Genomic DNA, 17,460 nt, shown 5'->3' on the forward strand with positions numbered 1-17,460 from the left:
AAACGTAAATTTTCCAAACCATTGCATCGTCATTTTTAGCGAAATTCATCGATGGCCCTCAAAAAACTTCACGCCAGTTTTCGAATCATTCTAAAGTAGAACGCATGATAATACGACACGGGCACCTCGATGCGATGTATCTTTTTGTTTCTTACAAAATGCTTGGCCGTCAAAAAGCAATCGAACGAAATGGATATCTACCAACCAAATCGACACAGACCAACCCAATACCCACGGGTCAAAAAATCCCCCCTTCGCGTTGCGGAGCACGCGGGTAACCCTAGTCAATCACTAAAATCCTTTTCACTTCCCTCAAATCTCATTTATAAACAATTCACATTTGTATTACGTGCGCCAAATATGTCTACGCAAGAGCCTCCTCCAAAAAACCAACTTTCGTTTGGGATGAGGGAGGAGGCAAATAGTGGTGGTGAGATGTGAAATCAAGATGAGCTTGGAGGAGCTTGGAGGAGCGACGGGAACGATTTTTTGAAACGAGAGGAGGTTAGAGGAGCTTAGAGGAGGTTAGAGGAGCGACGGGAACAAACCCATAGAGTTCAGTGGGTTGTTTCTGAGGAGATGTGGAGATGTGAATTAGTAATTAATCACACTTTTTTTAGTATATAGGGCCTTGAACTTTATCATCTGGATTAAAAAAAAGTTTCCTGCTGAGTGCAGAAAGGTAGGTAGGTGCATCGCCAGGTTCTATCACAGGATTGGAGCAGTTATTGCAGTTGAAAGTCAAAGTTGGCTGTTCATGTTTAGGCCCTGTTCTTTATTTGGCCATCTACCCCATATTGCAGTTGTGATGACAAGCAGTTTTCAGTGTAGTTTTGTGATCTTTGATGTCATCAATTGGTGTCATTATTTTTCGTCAACTAAAACTTATTTCAACTTTCCATTCAATCGACTCAATCATACGAGTCACTCTAATTTTCGGGAATCAAATCAGTCAACCAGTCGCTAAAGTCAAACGAGTCAGTCAACCAGTCATCTCGAAAAGTCAATCGACTCAATCCAATCAACTCAAAATACGCGTTGAATCAAATCAATCAATTCAATCGACTTGATTGGTATACAACCCTGGATGGAAGGGAACCATCTATGGACAGTTGACGATGCACACTGCACTGCAAACAAAGTAGGGAAGGCGCAATACATAAGAACTATTACCCCGCCCTCAGTTCAGACGACTGACATGCAGAATGTTCAGTGCGACTCTGATTTGACGATATCTGCTCCTCAAGCCTGTCATCTCGTTTGTAACAGTGCTGTCAAACGAGCGATGGAACCCGCCACTGATTTCTGACTGAAGTCTGAGCCCTAGATCGCTAGTGCTGATCAGAACAGTTGCAGTGCAGTGCAGTGCGGTGCGGTGTAGTGCTACGCTGATGTGAATGGGTGCGCACTGCGCACAGCCCGTGCAAACGCTGTTTGTCAAGCTTTTACTGCAAGTTTTGTCGCTCATTATGCTCGGGTTTGTGGGCTATAGGGAGATGAGATGCTTACGAGTTACAAATGAAGTGCGGTGCGGGCTGGACAGATCGAGGAGGCAGAGATGTGTTCGAGGATTTATATAACTGCGGGAGGACCTGTTGACCTTCTGAGGTCAAGGTGACGATCAGTGGCAATCTGAAGGTCTGCTGCGGCTCATATCGGAATAATGCGGAGCTTCTCGGGAGCGAAATGAGAAACACGATTTACGGCGCGATTCTGCGGGAGAGCTGTTTACGGATGCAGATCAGCCGCGATACGGCGGCTGCATTGTGAGAGAAACGTCCAATATTTTGTTGGCTGTGAGGGTGCATACAGACGATCCCCGAGCATCCATATTTTCAAGATGAACGTGCTGAGTTTTCCCGCTTCACGCCACAACGCAGAGCCGAGAAATAGGTCTTGGGCTCGAGAAAGCAGTGGTGAATCAACGCTAAAATTATCTTCCGCCTAGCCCCGAGTTATTCCCAGCGTTCCAGTTGGTCTATTTCCAGTGTTCACCCGCCCCTGTGTGTTTTTTTGTGTTTGTGTCTGTTTGTGCTGTTTTCCGGCTGGAGCGCCGCGTCGGCCCTGCTATGTTTGTTGGAATGGGTCACTCCACGGCGGGCCAGCTCAGTCCGAGGAGCCAGGTCGGACGTTTTATCCTCTTCTGACATTGGCATTGACTCTCGGTACCGCTGCCCACACGTTCATCCATTATGTATCACCATCACATGACAAATTGGCGTTAAACTCTGATCAAATAGCGTCGGGTACAGTGAACGACCCGCAGGCTGACATCAGATAAGGTACAAATGCAAATGCGTCGCTCATTTACGGTTTGATGCTTCCAGGCTGGGCTAAAGGCGCCGCCCACGTCAGCAAATTGTGGCGACTGTGGTTATATGCCGGTTCTGAGAGTCTGGACTGTAAAACTGCGCTGATAAAGTCGCGTCGTGTTAGAGGGATTAGCAGTGAACGCGACGGAACGTGATCGCACACATACACCGATAACTGTGCTATCTTAATCCCCGGCTGATAGGTGCGCTGTTGTAGTGTACCCACACAAATGTACGCACTGATTTACGTGTATAATTAACGGTTATACCAGCCCTTGTGAGGTTAACTCTGGCACGAAATTGTAGGCTACTGATCAACGGAACCCTGCTTGGCGTGGACAGAGTGATGCCACTCGTTGCTCTGTAATTAGTGGAGGTGTGATCAATGAACATGCAGTAATTGAGCCTGTTGGCAGCGTGCGAGATCCTCACAGCAGCATTTCCATTAGGCTCCCGGGGCCGGGTTAACGAGCTGCCGGCACATCCGAGTTATGTTATTAATTATCGTGCACTATGCAGGATGCCCGGACATGCACTATTGCCATGACCAGGCAGACCGTATTCCAGAATATAAATGATCTCGTGCCTACGTGGAATTTCCATCGGAACATCATGAACATGGGATGGAGACTTCCATTTCGCGTCTAGCTATAGACGCGTCTAAGTCTTAGACACATCTAGTGGGACGGCGGCTGCGTCTATCTGACGACAGCTAACTTTAGACGCTTCTAGCTTGGAAGTCTCCGTCCAATAGTTAACGCCAATTAAGACGCCAACTTAAACGTCTGCTCAGTTAGACGTCAGTTGGACGCCAGTGGAAGTCTCCACTCATGATGCTTTTACTGGTATGTGTTACTTTGGCTCGAACATCATTCGTGATATAATTGTCACAAGAAATTAAGCCGCTTTAAGCTGTTATCCGTAATCCAAATTGCCAATTTGAAGTGACATCAATGGAAATATTTTGTTTTACAGTACTGCTCCAAGATATGTTATACCTACCTATATGTCATTTAGGACTCCCCGCACCCATCACTATTTCATGTTACTATAGCAATTACGACACGTCGCTGAGCGATCCACTCCATGTTTCTCATTCGCTAACCGGTGGTCTCACCTCATCACCCGCAGTAGGGTTAGGGTTAGGGTTAGGTACACGTATTTCTGACTGCAGATATGTCAGCATGTCAGCATGTGTGACTTGCATGTTAGCTAAGCTGGAGCTGAAGTCGGATAAATCCCAGTCCCATCCTCTTAGTATCGGCACTGTACTTGTAGTACTAAAGAGTATGCTTAAACGCTTATTTAAGTTTTGAGAGAAAATTAGAAAAATCAAACCAACTACTGCAAAGGATTAAAAAATAACACGACCTCAAATCAGTTTTAGGACGCTTAAAATATACAGTGCGCACTACGCACACCACTTAGGTATGCTTAGGATAAACTTGCCTGCAAACGGCATGAGTCATGTGAAGTTTCCATTGTTGTTACTAGTACCTTTGTCATGCCAAAATGTTCTGCTCTCTTGTTCCTCCAGTAATAATTTGCTGGAGGAGCGCGTTCTTGGTTTGTTTTGATATTTTTGTCGTTGGATGCTAATCCAATGAGGCCGTGGGCCGTGGGGTGGGTGGAAAATAGAAACATTTGGTTGAGTCGGCTACTGAGGGGCACACCGCAGTGACAATGCCCACTCCTGGTGGGTCGGGACTTGGGACTTCACGAGTGAAGCGCCGATCTAACCCCTGGTGGTGAGATACACAACCATCAGTTCCACAGATGGCCTCCAGGTGGCAGGCAGGCAGGCAGCTCGGACAGGTCAAGCACTCCACACCGCCTCTCTGATCCGCTGATCTTGATCCTCCTGTTGTAGCCGCCATCCGCTGATCTCTTATTACAGCTTCTGTTCAGCTGATCCGTGTGTCACGATTTCTGTGTCGGCTTCTGAGCTTACCCGACTGTTGTGTTGCTCTGCTAAACCCGGCCTCTTTCTTTTCAGCTCGAGTGCGCCCTGGCAGCCTGGGATAAGGAGGAAACTAGAGTCGGTAAGTCAAGCACTGGCGCGTGGCGAGCCAAGCTGAGACGCAGGGAGGAATGATAGGCTGCGCACAGTGGTCACAGCTCAACAATGATTAATTAGGGGAAGCGGGGGGAGCACCGCCACCTTAAGCATTTCTGCTCACCGAGCTGATATGCGTAGTGAAAACGAAGCTCTTTTGCATTCATGTGAAAGTAGGAATGTTTTCCTACATGCTGGCATAGTTTCCAGCGCTCCATTATAAAATTTCGCTACTTTACAGACATTGAAAACAAGTCCTGCATTTTCCGTCCTCCAAAAAAATGTGCGGGTAGCACCGCCACTGATGGCGATGTTATCCACAGATCGGCCTTACGGTGACAGCCACCCTTGGAAGCGTTACTGCTGTCTGAAATAGTAACTCAAACTCATATAAGACACACAAGAGTTGGTTGTTAGTAACTTAGTTTGTCACAGATCAGACTGTTTGTTGCGGACAATATGCATACAAAGCATGACAAATTCACGTTTATTTCGAAACATCCAGTGAAGTCAAACGTGAGGTTAAAAAACAGACGACGTTTTCGGCCTAACTAAAGCTCTTCTTCGAGCTGAGTGAATCATCATTGCGGCTTTATCCATTTTGCCACCCCTTGGGGTAGCACCGCCGAGCATGGCGGTGTTACCCCACACACAGTCATGGACCGACAACGCCCCGACAGCAAAACAAGCCGGGACGCGATTCTTCTGTAATTCCTTTCTAAACGAAGAGGCACTTCATGCCCTCAAATTTAACGTAAAAATCAAGGCATTTTGACTTGAAATGACCACTTACTTGCTGCTAAAACATGCCAAATGATTACAACGATGGTTTGAAATTCACAAAATGGGCAATTGCGATCTCAAAATCAAATAAATCTTAGCGAAACCTACCTCACGCGGCGTCCCGTTTCCGTTCGGACACCGAAATGGCGGGTGTTTACATTAGTACAATTCAGAGTTTTGCCGATAGAGAGGATGGCGGTGTTTCCCACATGGCGGTGCTACCCCCGCTTCCCCTATGTGCACTGTGATTGCTTTTCTGCACGACATTTGGAAGAGTGGTACACGCTACCTAATCAGAGAAAGTCGGGCAGCGCAATTCGCCATTTGCACCATGCTTTTCATTTTTAGCAAGAGCATTGTTTGAATTACCAAACCCTAGCAGTGTTCTAGATAGATAGCGCTCATGTCCATTGTCCACTTAGCTACCACCTGTCTGGACATTAGCCAGCGCAGTTTTACTACTCTAAACAACTTAACTGCCAGGAACTTATGTCGGTAGGAAATTCTCCCATTGCCATGCCTTTTAGTGTGCTATTTTTCGTGTTACTCACATTTAGCACACGTATTTCCTATCCTTCGACTGAGCAATGGCATTGGCTGTGCAACGTTCGTAGCGTGCCTACTGCTTATCCCCATCCGCGTCAATCTAGTCGTGTCTGAGTGATTGTTACGACGGCGACCTGAATACTCACGTGTTGCTCAATTGGTCGGAGAGGTGGACAGGCGCGTAACCACGAGGCCGAAGTCACTGGGGACCACATGGAGGGCTGCGAAGACCAAATTTTATATTTCAGGATCAGCCTTCGCCCGAGCAGGGGGGTGGGGGCGTTTTTGGACACACCTGCCATTTTTTGCGCGTTTAAGGGAAACCGCCGCTCGCACCGACGCGAAACTTGGAATAGCTTAGGATGCCTCAATTTCGCATCATGTGTGAAGATGTTGACCCCAGGTCACCTGAGGTCAGGTCACCGGGTCAAGTAAAGTAACCATGCCTCTAAAAAACTATACGACTGTCATTCCTACAGTCAACATTCCAAAAGTTTGAAACTCGAGCTTTAGCATGAGGAAATCAGTGTGAACAATTCGTATATCTCTAAAGTCTTCACATCGGTGACCTAAAGTCAGGTCAATTTTGCGAACTCTCCATTTTCCAATTTTCCAATTTTCTCCCATAAGTCAATGGGAGAAAATTGAAATGATCTTAAGGCCGAAACACACCGTGACACAGGTAAAAATGGCACACTGAACCTGTTAATTGCAACTATGTGACCCCTTGTATGCCCTTGAGGTCATCTCAGGCCATGACACATCTCCATGAGTTTTTTACCATAACTTTAGGTAGAAATATGCTAGAGCGCTGAAAACACGATGAATGTGTTCAGCTCAACAATACTAACCGAATGACATGCAACATGACCTTTTCCGTGACCATGACCAGAGTTCAATATTTCCAGACTTAAAATTTATTCGACGCGTCTCAACGAGACGAACGCGATGCCGTAAAATCAGCGTCATACAAGTTTGGAGGCAAAAGTTATGATACAGAAACCTATCCCGCAAAAACGCCAACCTGGAGGCTAAACCGTTGACCTTAGGTCTAGTCTGAGGACATTGATCAGAAAGGCCTTTAAAAGAGCTATCGAATGCGCTTCCCCGCCGCACTGGAGCTCTATTGGTTCCCGACTTATGCGCCGATTTGTGAAAAGCTGTCAAAATTGGGAACAAAAGTTTGTGAAAATTTTACCTTTGGTGACCTCCAGTGACCTCAGCGATGACCTAATCGAAAATAATTGTAATTCTGAAACATACGCAGCGAGCTATCTATTGCTTTTTACTGCGTCTTTCTAAATTGCTTACTTTCCGAGATGATCTGCAGTGTGGCCAAAAAGCCCCCTCCCCCCATGGCGAAGCTGGCTGAAAGGCCCACCCGGGCGAGGGCTAAACAAAACATCCATAGTTTTGTCTTCCGTTGACTACATATTACTCTTCATGTCGATTTAGAGACAATATTTGGCTATTTAAGCAAATTGAGGAGGTCGTCGGTTTTACTGGGGACGGTCCCCAGTAACCCAAAAGCTACTGGGGACCGGTCCCCAGTGTCCCCAGTGGTGGTTACGCGCCTGGAGGTGGAATATTTTACGTTGACGTCAATCGTTATATAAGTACGCTTGTTTCCTGTTCTTATTTGACGAAGGATAGATAGTAGGTAATGCGCAATTTGTGGCGAAACGGTTTCGTTTATGCAATAATTATTTTATTTGTCTTGCATATAACTCGTACTACCCTAAATTATTGTTCAAACAACTGGTTGCTGACACTTCAGAAGTACATATACACTATACATCTATTATGAGTAGCGAGAAAACAATGTTTAAAAACAGCAAATGATGGCCAACTGCCAAAGAGCAGCTCACCGAAGTGGCTCTACACTCGCCTATAACCACTTCAACAGGAAGCGTTTCATCCACCCACCAGCTGAACGGGACACTTCAGCTCTGCTGCTCTAGTTTTTGATGCACCTTATGGACCCATGCATCTAGTTTTTGATGTACCCCATTGCACCCATTCCCTGCCGCACCCGTACTTCACAGCGCGGTGTGGGTGCAGCCATCAGTGGTCACTTACCGTGACCCAAATGGGCGCATCGGCAGACCCTCCGCACTGGTCGCAGGCGGTCTGGGTCGGCTCCAGACCCGTGAGAGCCCACAGTTTGTGTGTCACAGAGCCGCCGCCGCCCCGCCGCCGCCGCCGCCGCCGACGGGCAGTGACGTCAGGGAAGCGGTAGCGTCGTTAACGACGACGCGCAGTTGGGCGATAGTGGCCGGAGTGACGACGGTAGTGGTTGAGGTAGCGACGGTAGTTGCCGAGAAGGCGACGGTACACTGAAAAAAATTTTTACTCAGGCCAGGCATTACTCAGTAATAACTCATGAAGAAACTCAGTGAATACGATAGTGGTGCTCACTTATTGGCTGATCTAACTCACATCACCAGGGTGACTTCGTTATGCGTGAGTTCTGAGTGCTTAGTTTCGTGAATTCGAACTGAGTCGGAAATGAGTTTTGCTTGGGCAAATCTAGTTTCCTGCGCAATGCATGAGTTCTCGCGAATTCACGTGCAGTTGTGCGTGAGGTACCCCCGGCTTGAAGATGCGCGCATGCGCGGCAGGGTGAGTTTCCTGCGTGATGCGTGAGTTCGCGTGATGAGTATTATAGCCGTTGCGTTCGAAAACCGCGACGCGCGCTTCAGTCCGTTGCGGTGACTCGCGTAGTTCACGTTGAATTGTTGAGGCTATTGTGAAATTGTGCGGGAGAGTGCAGGAGCGGGGAAGGCGTGCAGCGAAGGATGGGACCGGTAAGTTATCTGTGAAGAGCTCGGTGATTGTCGATGAAGCCTTTATCAATCGCATGCGCCGCGGAGAACAGGGAGGTGAACTGATGGACCAGCAGACATTCCCCGCCGGCGTCAGGAGGTCGGTGCCAACCGTGAACGGCGGAGCAGGTCGATCGAGAAACTGAGGGATACCTACCCGGCATAGTTCGAAAAAGAAGAGGTGAGTTATGTTATATTTAAATTTAACCCTTGCATGTGTGCGGCGTTTTCCAGCTTCTAATGTGTAGGGGGGGGGGGGGGGGGGGTCGGTTGGATTTAACCGATTTGGTCGGTTAAATTTAACCCTTGCCGTTTGGCCCCTGATCGAGCTAGAGCTTCGCGGAAAAAAACGAGCGTGTTGCCCGTGACGAGAGGAAGCCGATGATACCCAATTTTAAGGTCCTAGGTCATTGGTTGACCTTCCAGGTCAGGTCAATGACCCAAAGTCGGGAAAATCGGGACCTATTAGAAAGTCGTAAAGTGTGGCTGCTAAGGGGTTTTTCGGGGTACTGATCACGAATATCGTGTTAGTTTTGATCACAGATGATGTCTTTAAGCATTTAGACCAGGTCGGGTCAGGTCAGGTCAGGTCAATCAGTAGGCGTCGTGACGGGTATTCGTAGTACGTGTCAACCGCCTCTGACAGCTTCGTAACATGTTACGAAGGCACCAAAACTACTTCGTAAGTGTTCAAATGGTTGTTAAATTCGAATTCAGCTCCAAAAACTAGCCTAGAAACATGTAAAACTCGAAAAAGTGAACCGAGGTCACCCGAGGTCACCAAAGGTCAATGACCTGACCTGACCTTCAGGTGACCTTGACACCCACCCTAATGCATGGGAGCAACATCAAATCACATGTTTGAACGTTTGAAACCACGAAAAGCTTGCAAACGCGCGGCTAATGCGAGCCGACGTACGCCGAATCGCGATTCCGGCCAAACATGGTCTCGGAAAAGAGGTCACAGGTCAAAGGTCATTTGGGTCAGGGTCATGAAAGTTTCAGGGTAGGTGTAAAATTGATCAATGCGATGGTACTGAAAGTTTCGTCGCGATCAGCCGCTTTTTACGCGAGTTATTCGCGAAAAACCATGGGGAAAGGGGGGTCAATCCGACCCCCCCCCCTACACATGCGAGGGTTAGAAAAAAAACATGTTTGTGGGATAATGTTGTCCTTATCCTAAAAGAACGTTCATTTGACCCTTTTTACTTCTTTAAACAAGAACTCCGTCACGACCCGATGTTTTTTTTTGGGGGGGGGGGCGAAGGTTGTTTGAAGTCGATTCTTTCCATGCAGCATCCATAGGCACAATGTTAAAAATGTAAAATATTGGGGGACACGTCCCCCGTACCCTTCCCCCCCCCCCCCGGTGGTGGAGCCCATGGTCTTAATTCCGCTCGCTGAACCGTTTAAGATTCTTTTGTCTCGTTTGTGCTTATTATTTTTCCACTGTTATTATTTTTTCCGACTGTTTTTTTTTTTTTTAATGCCTACACACATATTTTCGCACACTATTCGATTTCAGCGAGCATTTTCAACCTTCCTTACATATTAGATTATTAGATACCGCGGCGAGACGCGTTTGGACGTGACATACTTATTTCCATTACTGTTAAGTATAACACATTTTATGTGATTGTTTCAAGCTGATTTTAATATTGGACGCCCATGGAAGTGTTTTGCGAGACTAAAACCCGAATGTTAAGGTGACCATCCGACCTTCACCCGCGCTGTGCTGGGTGGCGTTTTACGCCCCCCCCCCCCCACCCCGCCCCCTCAGGTTTTTCGCGAATATCTAAGAACGGCGGCGCGCAGCGCCACCATTTTCGGCACACCTGCTCATACATTTGTTTCTGCATATGAAGAAATTTTAGACCCAGGTCGTTCAAGGTCAGGTCACGTCAAATGACTTAACATCGGAAAAATTTCAATGGTCGCTGACGATCGCACCGTTCGCAACGTGCCATGGAAACCGTTCGATATTTTTGTCATTTTCGCTCAGGGAATTCACCGCTCGATTTCACACCAGTTTGAGGTAAAATGTCAAAAAAATATCGAACGGATTTCATTGTATAGCGTTTTTGATACTGTCCCATCACCATGTCTCAAGTATCAACCTTACGGCATGTATAAAATATGTTTGCTAGTGCAATAAAACACCTCATATGTGTTCAGCTTGACGGTTTGGATCGACTGATATGCAACATGACCTGGTCAGGTCAACCTAAGGTCAAGTTTTAAATATGGCCTTTCAAGGTCTAATTATAGTTCATTCGTCCCGACGAGAAGAACACTATGCTAACGGCAAAATAAATGTCGTGACTCTTGAGTGGAAAGTATTACAGAAAACATTTTGGTAAAAACGGCTTTTTAGAGTTTTTGCTCTCTGGAGGCTTAATTGTTGACCTGAGGTCAAATCTGAGATCAAACGCCAGCAAGAAAAAAGTCGAAAGGGCTTTTGACTGCATTTTTCCGCGGGCAGCTCTTTTGGTTCCGAGTTAAGCACCAGTTTTTCGAAAATATTGAAATAAGCAAAATTTGGCCTTTCCTGACCTCTGGTGACCTGGCACTTGACTTGACCTTAAAATTACCCAAGTATTTCCTTAAATATCTTTAATGCTTTTTCGAAAGCCGCTTACGGCGTGTCGCTACGTGGCCCAACCCCAACAGCCGAGTTAGAAGAGGGGACGTGAAGACGACCCCCTCCCCTCAGTACATCACGGTAAACTCAGAGCACCAGCACGGCGCGGTTTAACATTAATTTTGAGCTGAGGTAACTTGATAACTTTTGATATTTCAATCACCTTGCATGCCCTATAACTTCCGTTTCTCTTACTGGCAAAAGAAAATCTGATTTTTTATTGTGTTTTCAGGGAACGGCCCATTGAGCCTCCTCTGCATCTTGGCGGAGAAGGCGTCAGTGGTGGCGTACACGGGTGACGAAAATTTGGATCACCCCTATCATAACAAGTCTGAAGAAAACGAACGGTGCCGCCTCATCGTGGAGCGAACGGAAGTCTTGTGGGGATCCATGGTTTGGAAGGGAGTCTTTTGCTGTGGGCGACGGCGCACTTTGTGCTCAGTCAACAAACGGCGCACAAAGTGCGAAACACGCTGTGGTTTGTGTGTATCCATGTGCTCCACACACCATTCAATGCTGAGCGCCAGCCACCTGTAGGCGCGAAGACTGAGGTCGAGAAGCTGGCAAAAGAGTGAAGCTGAGCTGACGTGGAGTTGATCCCCCCCCCCCCCCGACGCAGTTTGGCGTGTGTCAGAATTGAAATACAGCGCAATGCGACCGTTTCTACAAACATGTATTTCTTGTAAGGGCTGGGGCGAATAGTGCAAGACTAGACGTTGGTCGGGCATGGTATAATACAGATATGTATGCTGGTTTTGGGCAATGATTCGTTATATATTGGCCAATCCCAATATATAGACTAGCTGCCTGGTAGTGGCTGTTGTATGAGCATCATGCATGCATATTGCATAATGCTGATGCGGCAGCTGTTATCATGGGCGGCGAGCCTATACATTGGCTTGAGCCAATATAAAACGAATCCGATCAGCCGTTTCAGGCGGCGCCTGAGTAACACCCGAGTATCGTATGAGTTATCGACGTGAGTACGTCCTGAGTACAGCCCTAGTTTTCACTGAATAACCGATGAGTTCCAACTGAGTTATGGCCGTACTACCACCTGAGTTATACATTAGTACCAGCTGAGTTACATGTGAGTTACTTCCTAGTTTTTCATGAGTAATGACTTACTAATACCTGAGTTTGGCCTGAGTTGTCTGAGTAGGACATGAGTTACGCATGAGTACTTACTGAGTTTTATCTGAGTTTTACCATCGGACAAAATGGCAACTCACTTTGTTACTCACATGCTACTCACTTGCAATGAGTTTTGCCCGAGTTTTACCTGCGTTCCGCCCTGAGTTTTACCTGAGTACGCGGATTTAGAGTGAGTTTTACCATTGGACAAAATGGCAACTCAGTCATTACTCAGAAAAGTGAGTAAAAATTTTTTTCAGTGTAGTGGTGGAGTAGCGACGGTAGCGGCCGGGGTAGCAACGGCAGTGTCTGGGGTTGTGACGGTAGCGGTTGAGTAGCGACGGTAGTAGTCGGGGTAGCGACGGTAGTGCTGCGTGTCGAAAGGCGTGATGACGCGTGACGTCGTGACGAGTGACGTGATGGATGGTGTGACGGTGTGGTGAGGCGTGACGATTAGGGTAAAGTGGCGTTTGAACGGTGTCAAGCGTGACTGGGTGGGTGCGGAAACTATCTGAGTGACATCGAACTGGATGTGATTGATTGTCACCCACGCCAACATAGTGAACAAGCATGAACTCCAAATGTTTTGGTAAGCACTGCATTGCGTTTTGTCCTTCCGACCAGACCGTCCAAGTATGAAGTGTGAGCACAGGCAGTCTCACTTGAAAGTGATGATAATGACGAATCTCAACAATACCATAGATTTAACCCTCGCACGACCAGGCCATTTCTCATAACACGAACGACCAGGGGGGGGGGGGGGTTGTTACGACCCCCCCCCCCTGGTAACAACCCCCCCCCCCTGGCGTTTCGAAACGGAAGGTCGTAGAGCTTAGCGGAAAAACCAACGGATTGCTCTCAACGAGATCTCGCGATTGGTGGTATATTTTTTGGTCCTAGGTCAACATTTGACCTACTTATGACCGGTCAAAGGTCAAATTTTCCGAAAAAATCAAACTTTTTCAACTTTGCGCAACGATTGCGGCAAAACGGTTGAGAGATATTAACTTCAAACCTTCAACAACGTATTCCCCACTCAATTCTGCATCATATATGGTGTTTTTGGTGTATTTACCCTATAAAAGTAAGAGGCCTATTGCTGATGAGTGATATGGTGTCACATCACCCTCCGGTGTTTGTCCCGATTCGTCGGCTGTTGACCACTGCTCCGCTATAAATACCTACTGTAGGTAACGACTCAGAAAAGATATGTGGATATCCACTGCAATGTGGATAGCATCAGCAGAAAACCTCGGGACTCGGTACACACTTCGTGAAAATCCGGCCGGAGGCTGTACCTCTTATGACGTCATAACTCCGTGACCTGACCTGACCCGGTCAATTTTCTTGCACCACACGATAGCCAATGCTTGCCCCAACATGCATGGGAAGTTTCATCATGATCCATCAAACAATGTGGGTATCACCGGCAGAAAACCTAGGGATTCGGCGCACACGTTTGGTAACTGTCGGCCGGAGGCTGTACCTCTTATGACGTCATAACTCCGTGACCTGACATGACCCGATCAATTTTTTTTCGGCAAAAGATGCGCAAAGGTTGCCCCAGAGGGTATTGAAAATTTCAGCCCGCTACGACAAGCCGTTTAGCGTGCACTTCGAAAAAACCTCAGGGGGGGGGGGTGATACAACCCCCCCCCCCCCTAGGCGTTCTAGGGATAATGTGTCGGATGCATCGACTCTTCTCGACCATCGAGTCCAAAGCACTTGTCAAAACGCGAACTACTCGTGAACATTACGAAAGCACCTTTCGATGTCCGAAATGGCTTTAATCCCTAGATGAAGTCACGAAGAAATACGAAAAATGGCACCTTTTGGCATCGGAATTTTGGGTGACTTCGGCAACTATCCCAATTGAACTTAAAATGTCATATCATAACTGCTCGAACGCCTGATTTTTCTCTCCGCGGTAAGCTAAAGCGCAACGCAAAAACGCAATCACTGACCTTGAATCAGTGTGTGTGGATTGGAGTTTTCCGGCTCAGCTCAAACGGTTCAATGGGACGCTGAATGGCAACAATTTAGCTCGATTGAGCACCAAGCTGCGTGTAGGACTTGACACTATGTATGCCGGCAACGGACTTTCGAATGCTCTTGGTTGATGACGACCAGCTCTTAGCTCAAGCATGTTTGCTTGGGTGAGAATGTCGAACAAATCGTTGAAACTGCAAATATTATTCATCAGTTCTTGCAAGTGATGCCCAATATTCCCAGAAACGCTTGGATTGTTACGCGCAATGGCCTGCGTTGTAAACGTTGTCAGATAGTTTTGTGCTCTTGCCTGGTGCGGTTTTCTTGTATATTGAATTTTGATTCGCGAAATAACTTTGTTTACTGTTTTTCAGGTGGTCTGTTTTCCAAACAGCTCTTGACTCAGTATGAAGACTACAAGGAGTTCTACTCTCGAGCCAGAGAGTAAGTATAGCCATCGTTCACCGAGCCCATAAGACTCGAGCACCATAGACTACTCGATATCTAGACTATTGCCTTTTTGTTACTACCATTCTTGGGGTGGGGCATGGTTGGCTGTAATTTTAAACGTTCAGTGAGTCATCTCATCGATAAGTAATCAACTGCACCAGTTACAAACGCCACTTTCAAACCTTTACTCGCTTAAACATAGCGTCAAGCCTGTAGGTTGTACAAATCGGAGCAAGTTCCCTTCCCAGACAATACGATTCACCAGAGTCTGTAATGGATACCACTGACACCACAAATTATCCACAGCCACTGGGAAATTCAAACGAAAGTTACCATTCCCATTCCTAATTCCCGAGTAGTTAGCCGTGAGAAACACACTCACGGTAAAGTGTGACGCTTCCAATCGTCCAATCCCAACTTTCGCCATTAATTGATGTATCATTGAGGCAAAGGTTAAAAAAGTTTGAATATTTTTCAGTCGTAGGCAGAAATTCTAAAGCTTTGAAATATGCTTCAGCTACGTCTGATGGTGAAGTGATCGCTTTTCGTTTAATTCATGGTAAAGTCCTCCGGCAAGTAACAGTTGACGATTTAAGTTGAAAAGATCGGTGTTTTGTGATTAATGACACAATTGCTTTTTTGCCAAACCCTTTCTATTATGATAAAAAACTGAAGTTATCTTATGACGAGACAGTAAACGGATATGGACGACTTATTTGTGTTTATGGGTTAAATGTTTTTTATACAAAGTGAAAAAGTAGCTTAATGTATCTGTTTTAATATATAACTTTTTGGTTTTTCTTCCAATACCATGAGTTTGAATGCGTCTAAAATGCCTAGGCAATTAAATAAACTGTGCACTTTTAATGACACGGGTAATGGGTATAGTATTGGATAATTTTATATATGTGCTATGCTTACACTGTAACGTTTGCCGTTTCCCCAGGCTTCTCCGTGAGAAGCAGACAACGGACGAGGAGTTTGTTGAGTTCTGCAAGCTGCGGAGAGGCGCCGCCAAACACACACTCGATACTCTGCTCAGCTTACCGGTAAGTACCACCGCTCCAGAGACAAACGTTGACGTGAATTGACCCCACGATCAGCTACCCAGCTTTTTTTTAAAGCCAGCCAGCTTCCATTGCGAGCCGATGTAAGGGTTTCAGGTTTGCCCATGCCGTGACTAGGTAACCAAGCAAGATGCTATCGAGAGTGTCAGTTTCAGGGCATGTGCCGTGCCTATACGTCCTAGGGCATGCCCTCGTCCATCTCATGAAAGTCCAGCCTTCCTTTCTCCTTTTAGATTGGTCATCTGTAGGCAATAACTGACTGTTTGATAACTAACAACACAAGATGCGTAATAAATATTAGTGGCGTGGACCACCGAACCATGCCAAATGCCATACAATTGCATAGACCCTGATCGGTAGAAGCTCTCGTAAGGTGCTGCCGACGCTTCTCAACCGAACTACTGGTTCGTCGTTTTGCCGCTAGGTGTCGAGTGAAAGCGCAGCAGCTATGGCAGCAGCGCTCGAACGCAGAACGACTGCGTTCGAACGATCTATGAAGCTATGAGTGATACGGTAGCTATGTGTCATTGGCCTGATTACAACAGAAAGGGTGTCGCAACTGCTGCCTTTTTTTTCTTTTGAATCAGACTAAACTAGAACAAATTCTTCATGAGCGTGACTATCGATGGACATTCATATGTCCACACAGCAAATACCAGCCACATTTCCCTATATTTACAGCCATAATTAATGCTTATCGATATGTCGTCGGTTTTCCTAGCTCTGAGGAATGTCTTAATGACGACAGCCGCTGCCACAGCATGCAACGTGTCAGGTCGAGAGCCGATTTGACAAAGCGATGTCATTCCGTGGAAAACCGCGACAGCCACTGCGCTACATGCCGAGCTGCATTTGCCACACGTGCGAGGAGGGAGCGCCTCAGGTGCAAAGAACATTGTTGTTTCTTTCTCTTCCAAGTGTGGTTATCATGTGGGCTGCAGCAGCACATGCCAAATGGGCGAGACAACCAGGACACAGACCATGGCTTTTGTGGGCATATTTTTTTTTTTTTAGTAGAGAGGTGAGTAAATTTCTGAACTATACCCAAGAATGGGCTGCGCCCTGGGATCTTTCTGATGTCCCGTGGACGCATTTTTACGGGGTTCGATGGGTACATCCGTACTGAGAATCAGACGCGTCACTGAATGCCATTCATGAATCAGCCCAATGTTTCAAAGAAGGTATCAATAATCATGTACGTTCAACAGTGAACCTGTCCCGACGAATCCTGACTTAAAGGTTAGACATATGATTTGTAATCGTGGACCCCTATGTGTCGCCATTTTGGCTGTCTTTTTTTCTGGGACGAATGGGTGCCTGCAAGGTTGTAGCATTTTCCGCCGAAATACCTGTGACAGAATAGCTAGTCTTTGAAAGACCCCATTTTGTCGAGATCAATATATCGCGAACAAGTGCCTCTTAACCGTTTGATGCACTATTTTAAGTACAGAAAATCACACGCTTCCCTGTAAGACTACTCTCGAAGACCTCTATTTTTCGCTCTCCCTCTCAATGGAAAGGTAACCGCAAAAGGGAGCAAAAACGGTATCCATTCGGCGACCACTCGTCTCTTCCCTTTGAGACGGTGCTCAGAACCTACAAAAGGGTTTGCTTTGTCCTAGTTATTTAATTGAAGCCAATTATTGGATTATGAATG

General features: G+C 46.6%; 1 protein-coding gene across 1 annotated transcript in view; it reads left to right on the forward strand.

The window, feature by feature from the left end:
- The window catches only part of LOC122387385, a 155,609-nt gene that overhangs the window by 26,644 nt on the left and 111,505 nt on the right, over positions 1 to 17,460 (forward strand). The window contains exons 3-5 of the mRNA XM_043377535.1: positions 4,309 to 4,354; positions 14,661 to 14,730; positions 15,683 to 15,785. Coding sequence (XP_043233470.1) covers positions 4,309 to 4,354; positions 14,661 to 14,730; positions 15,683 to 15,785 — 219 coding nt within the window. The remainder of the gene's footprint in view (positions 1 to 4,308; positions 4,355 to 14,660; positions 14,731 to 15,682; positions 15,786 to 17,460) is intronic.

This window comes from Amphibalanus amphitrite, unplaced genomic scaffold, assembly GCF_019059575.1.
Source record: "Amphibalanus amphitrite isolate SeventyFive unplaced genomic scaffold, NRLGWU_Aamphi_draft 000285F_arrow, whole genome shotgun sequence".
Classification (NCBI taxonomy): domain Eukaryota; kingdom Metazoa; phylum Arthropoda; class Thecostraca; order Balanomorpha; family Balanidae; genus Amphibalanus; species Amphibalanus amphitrite.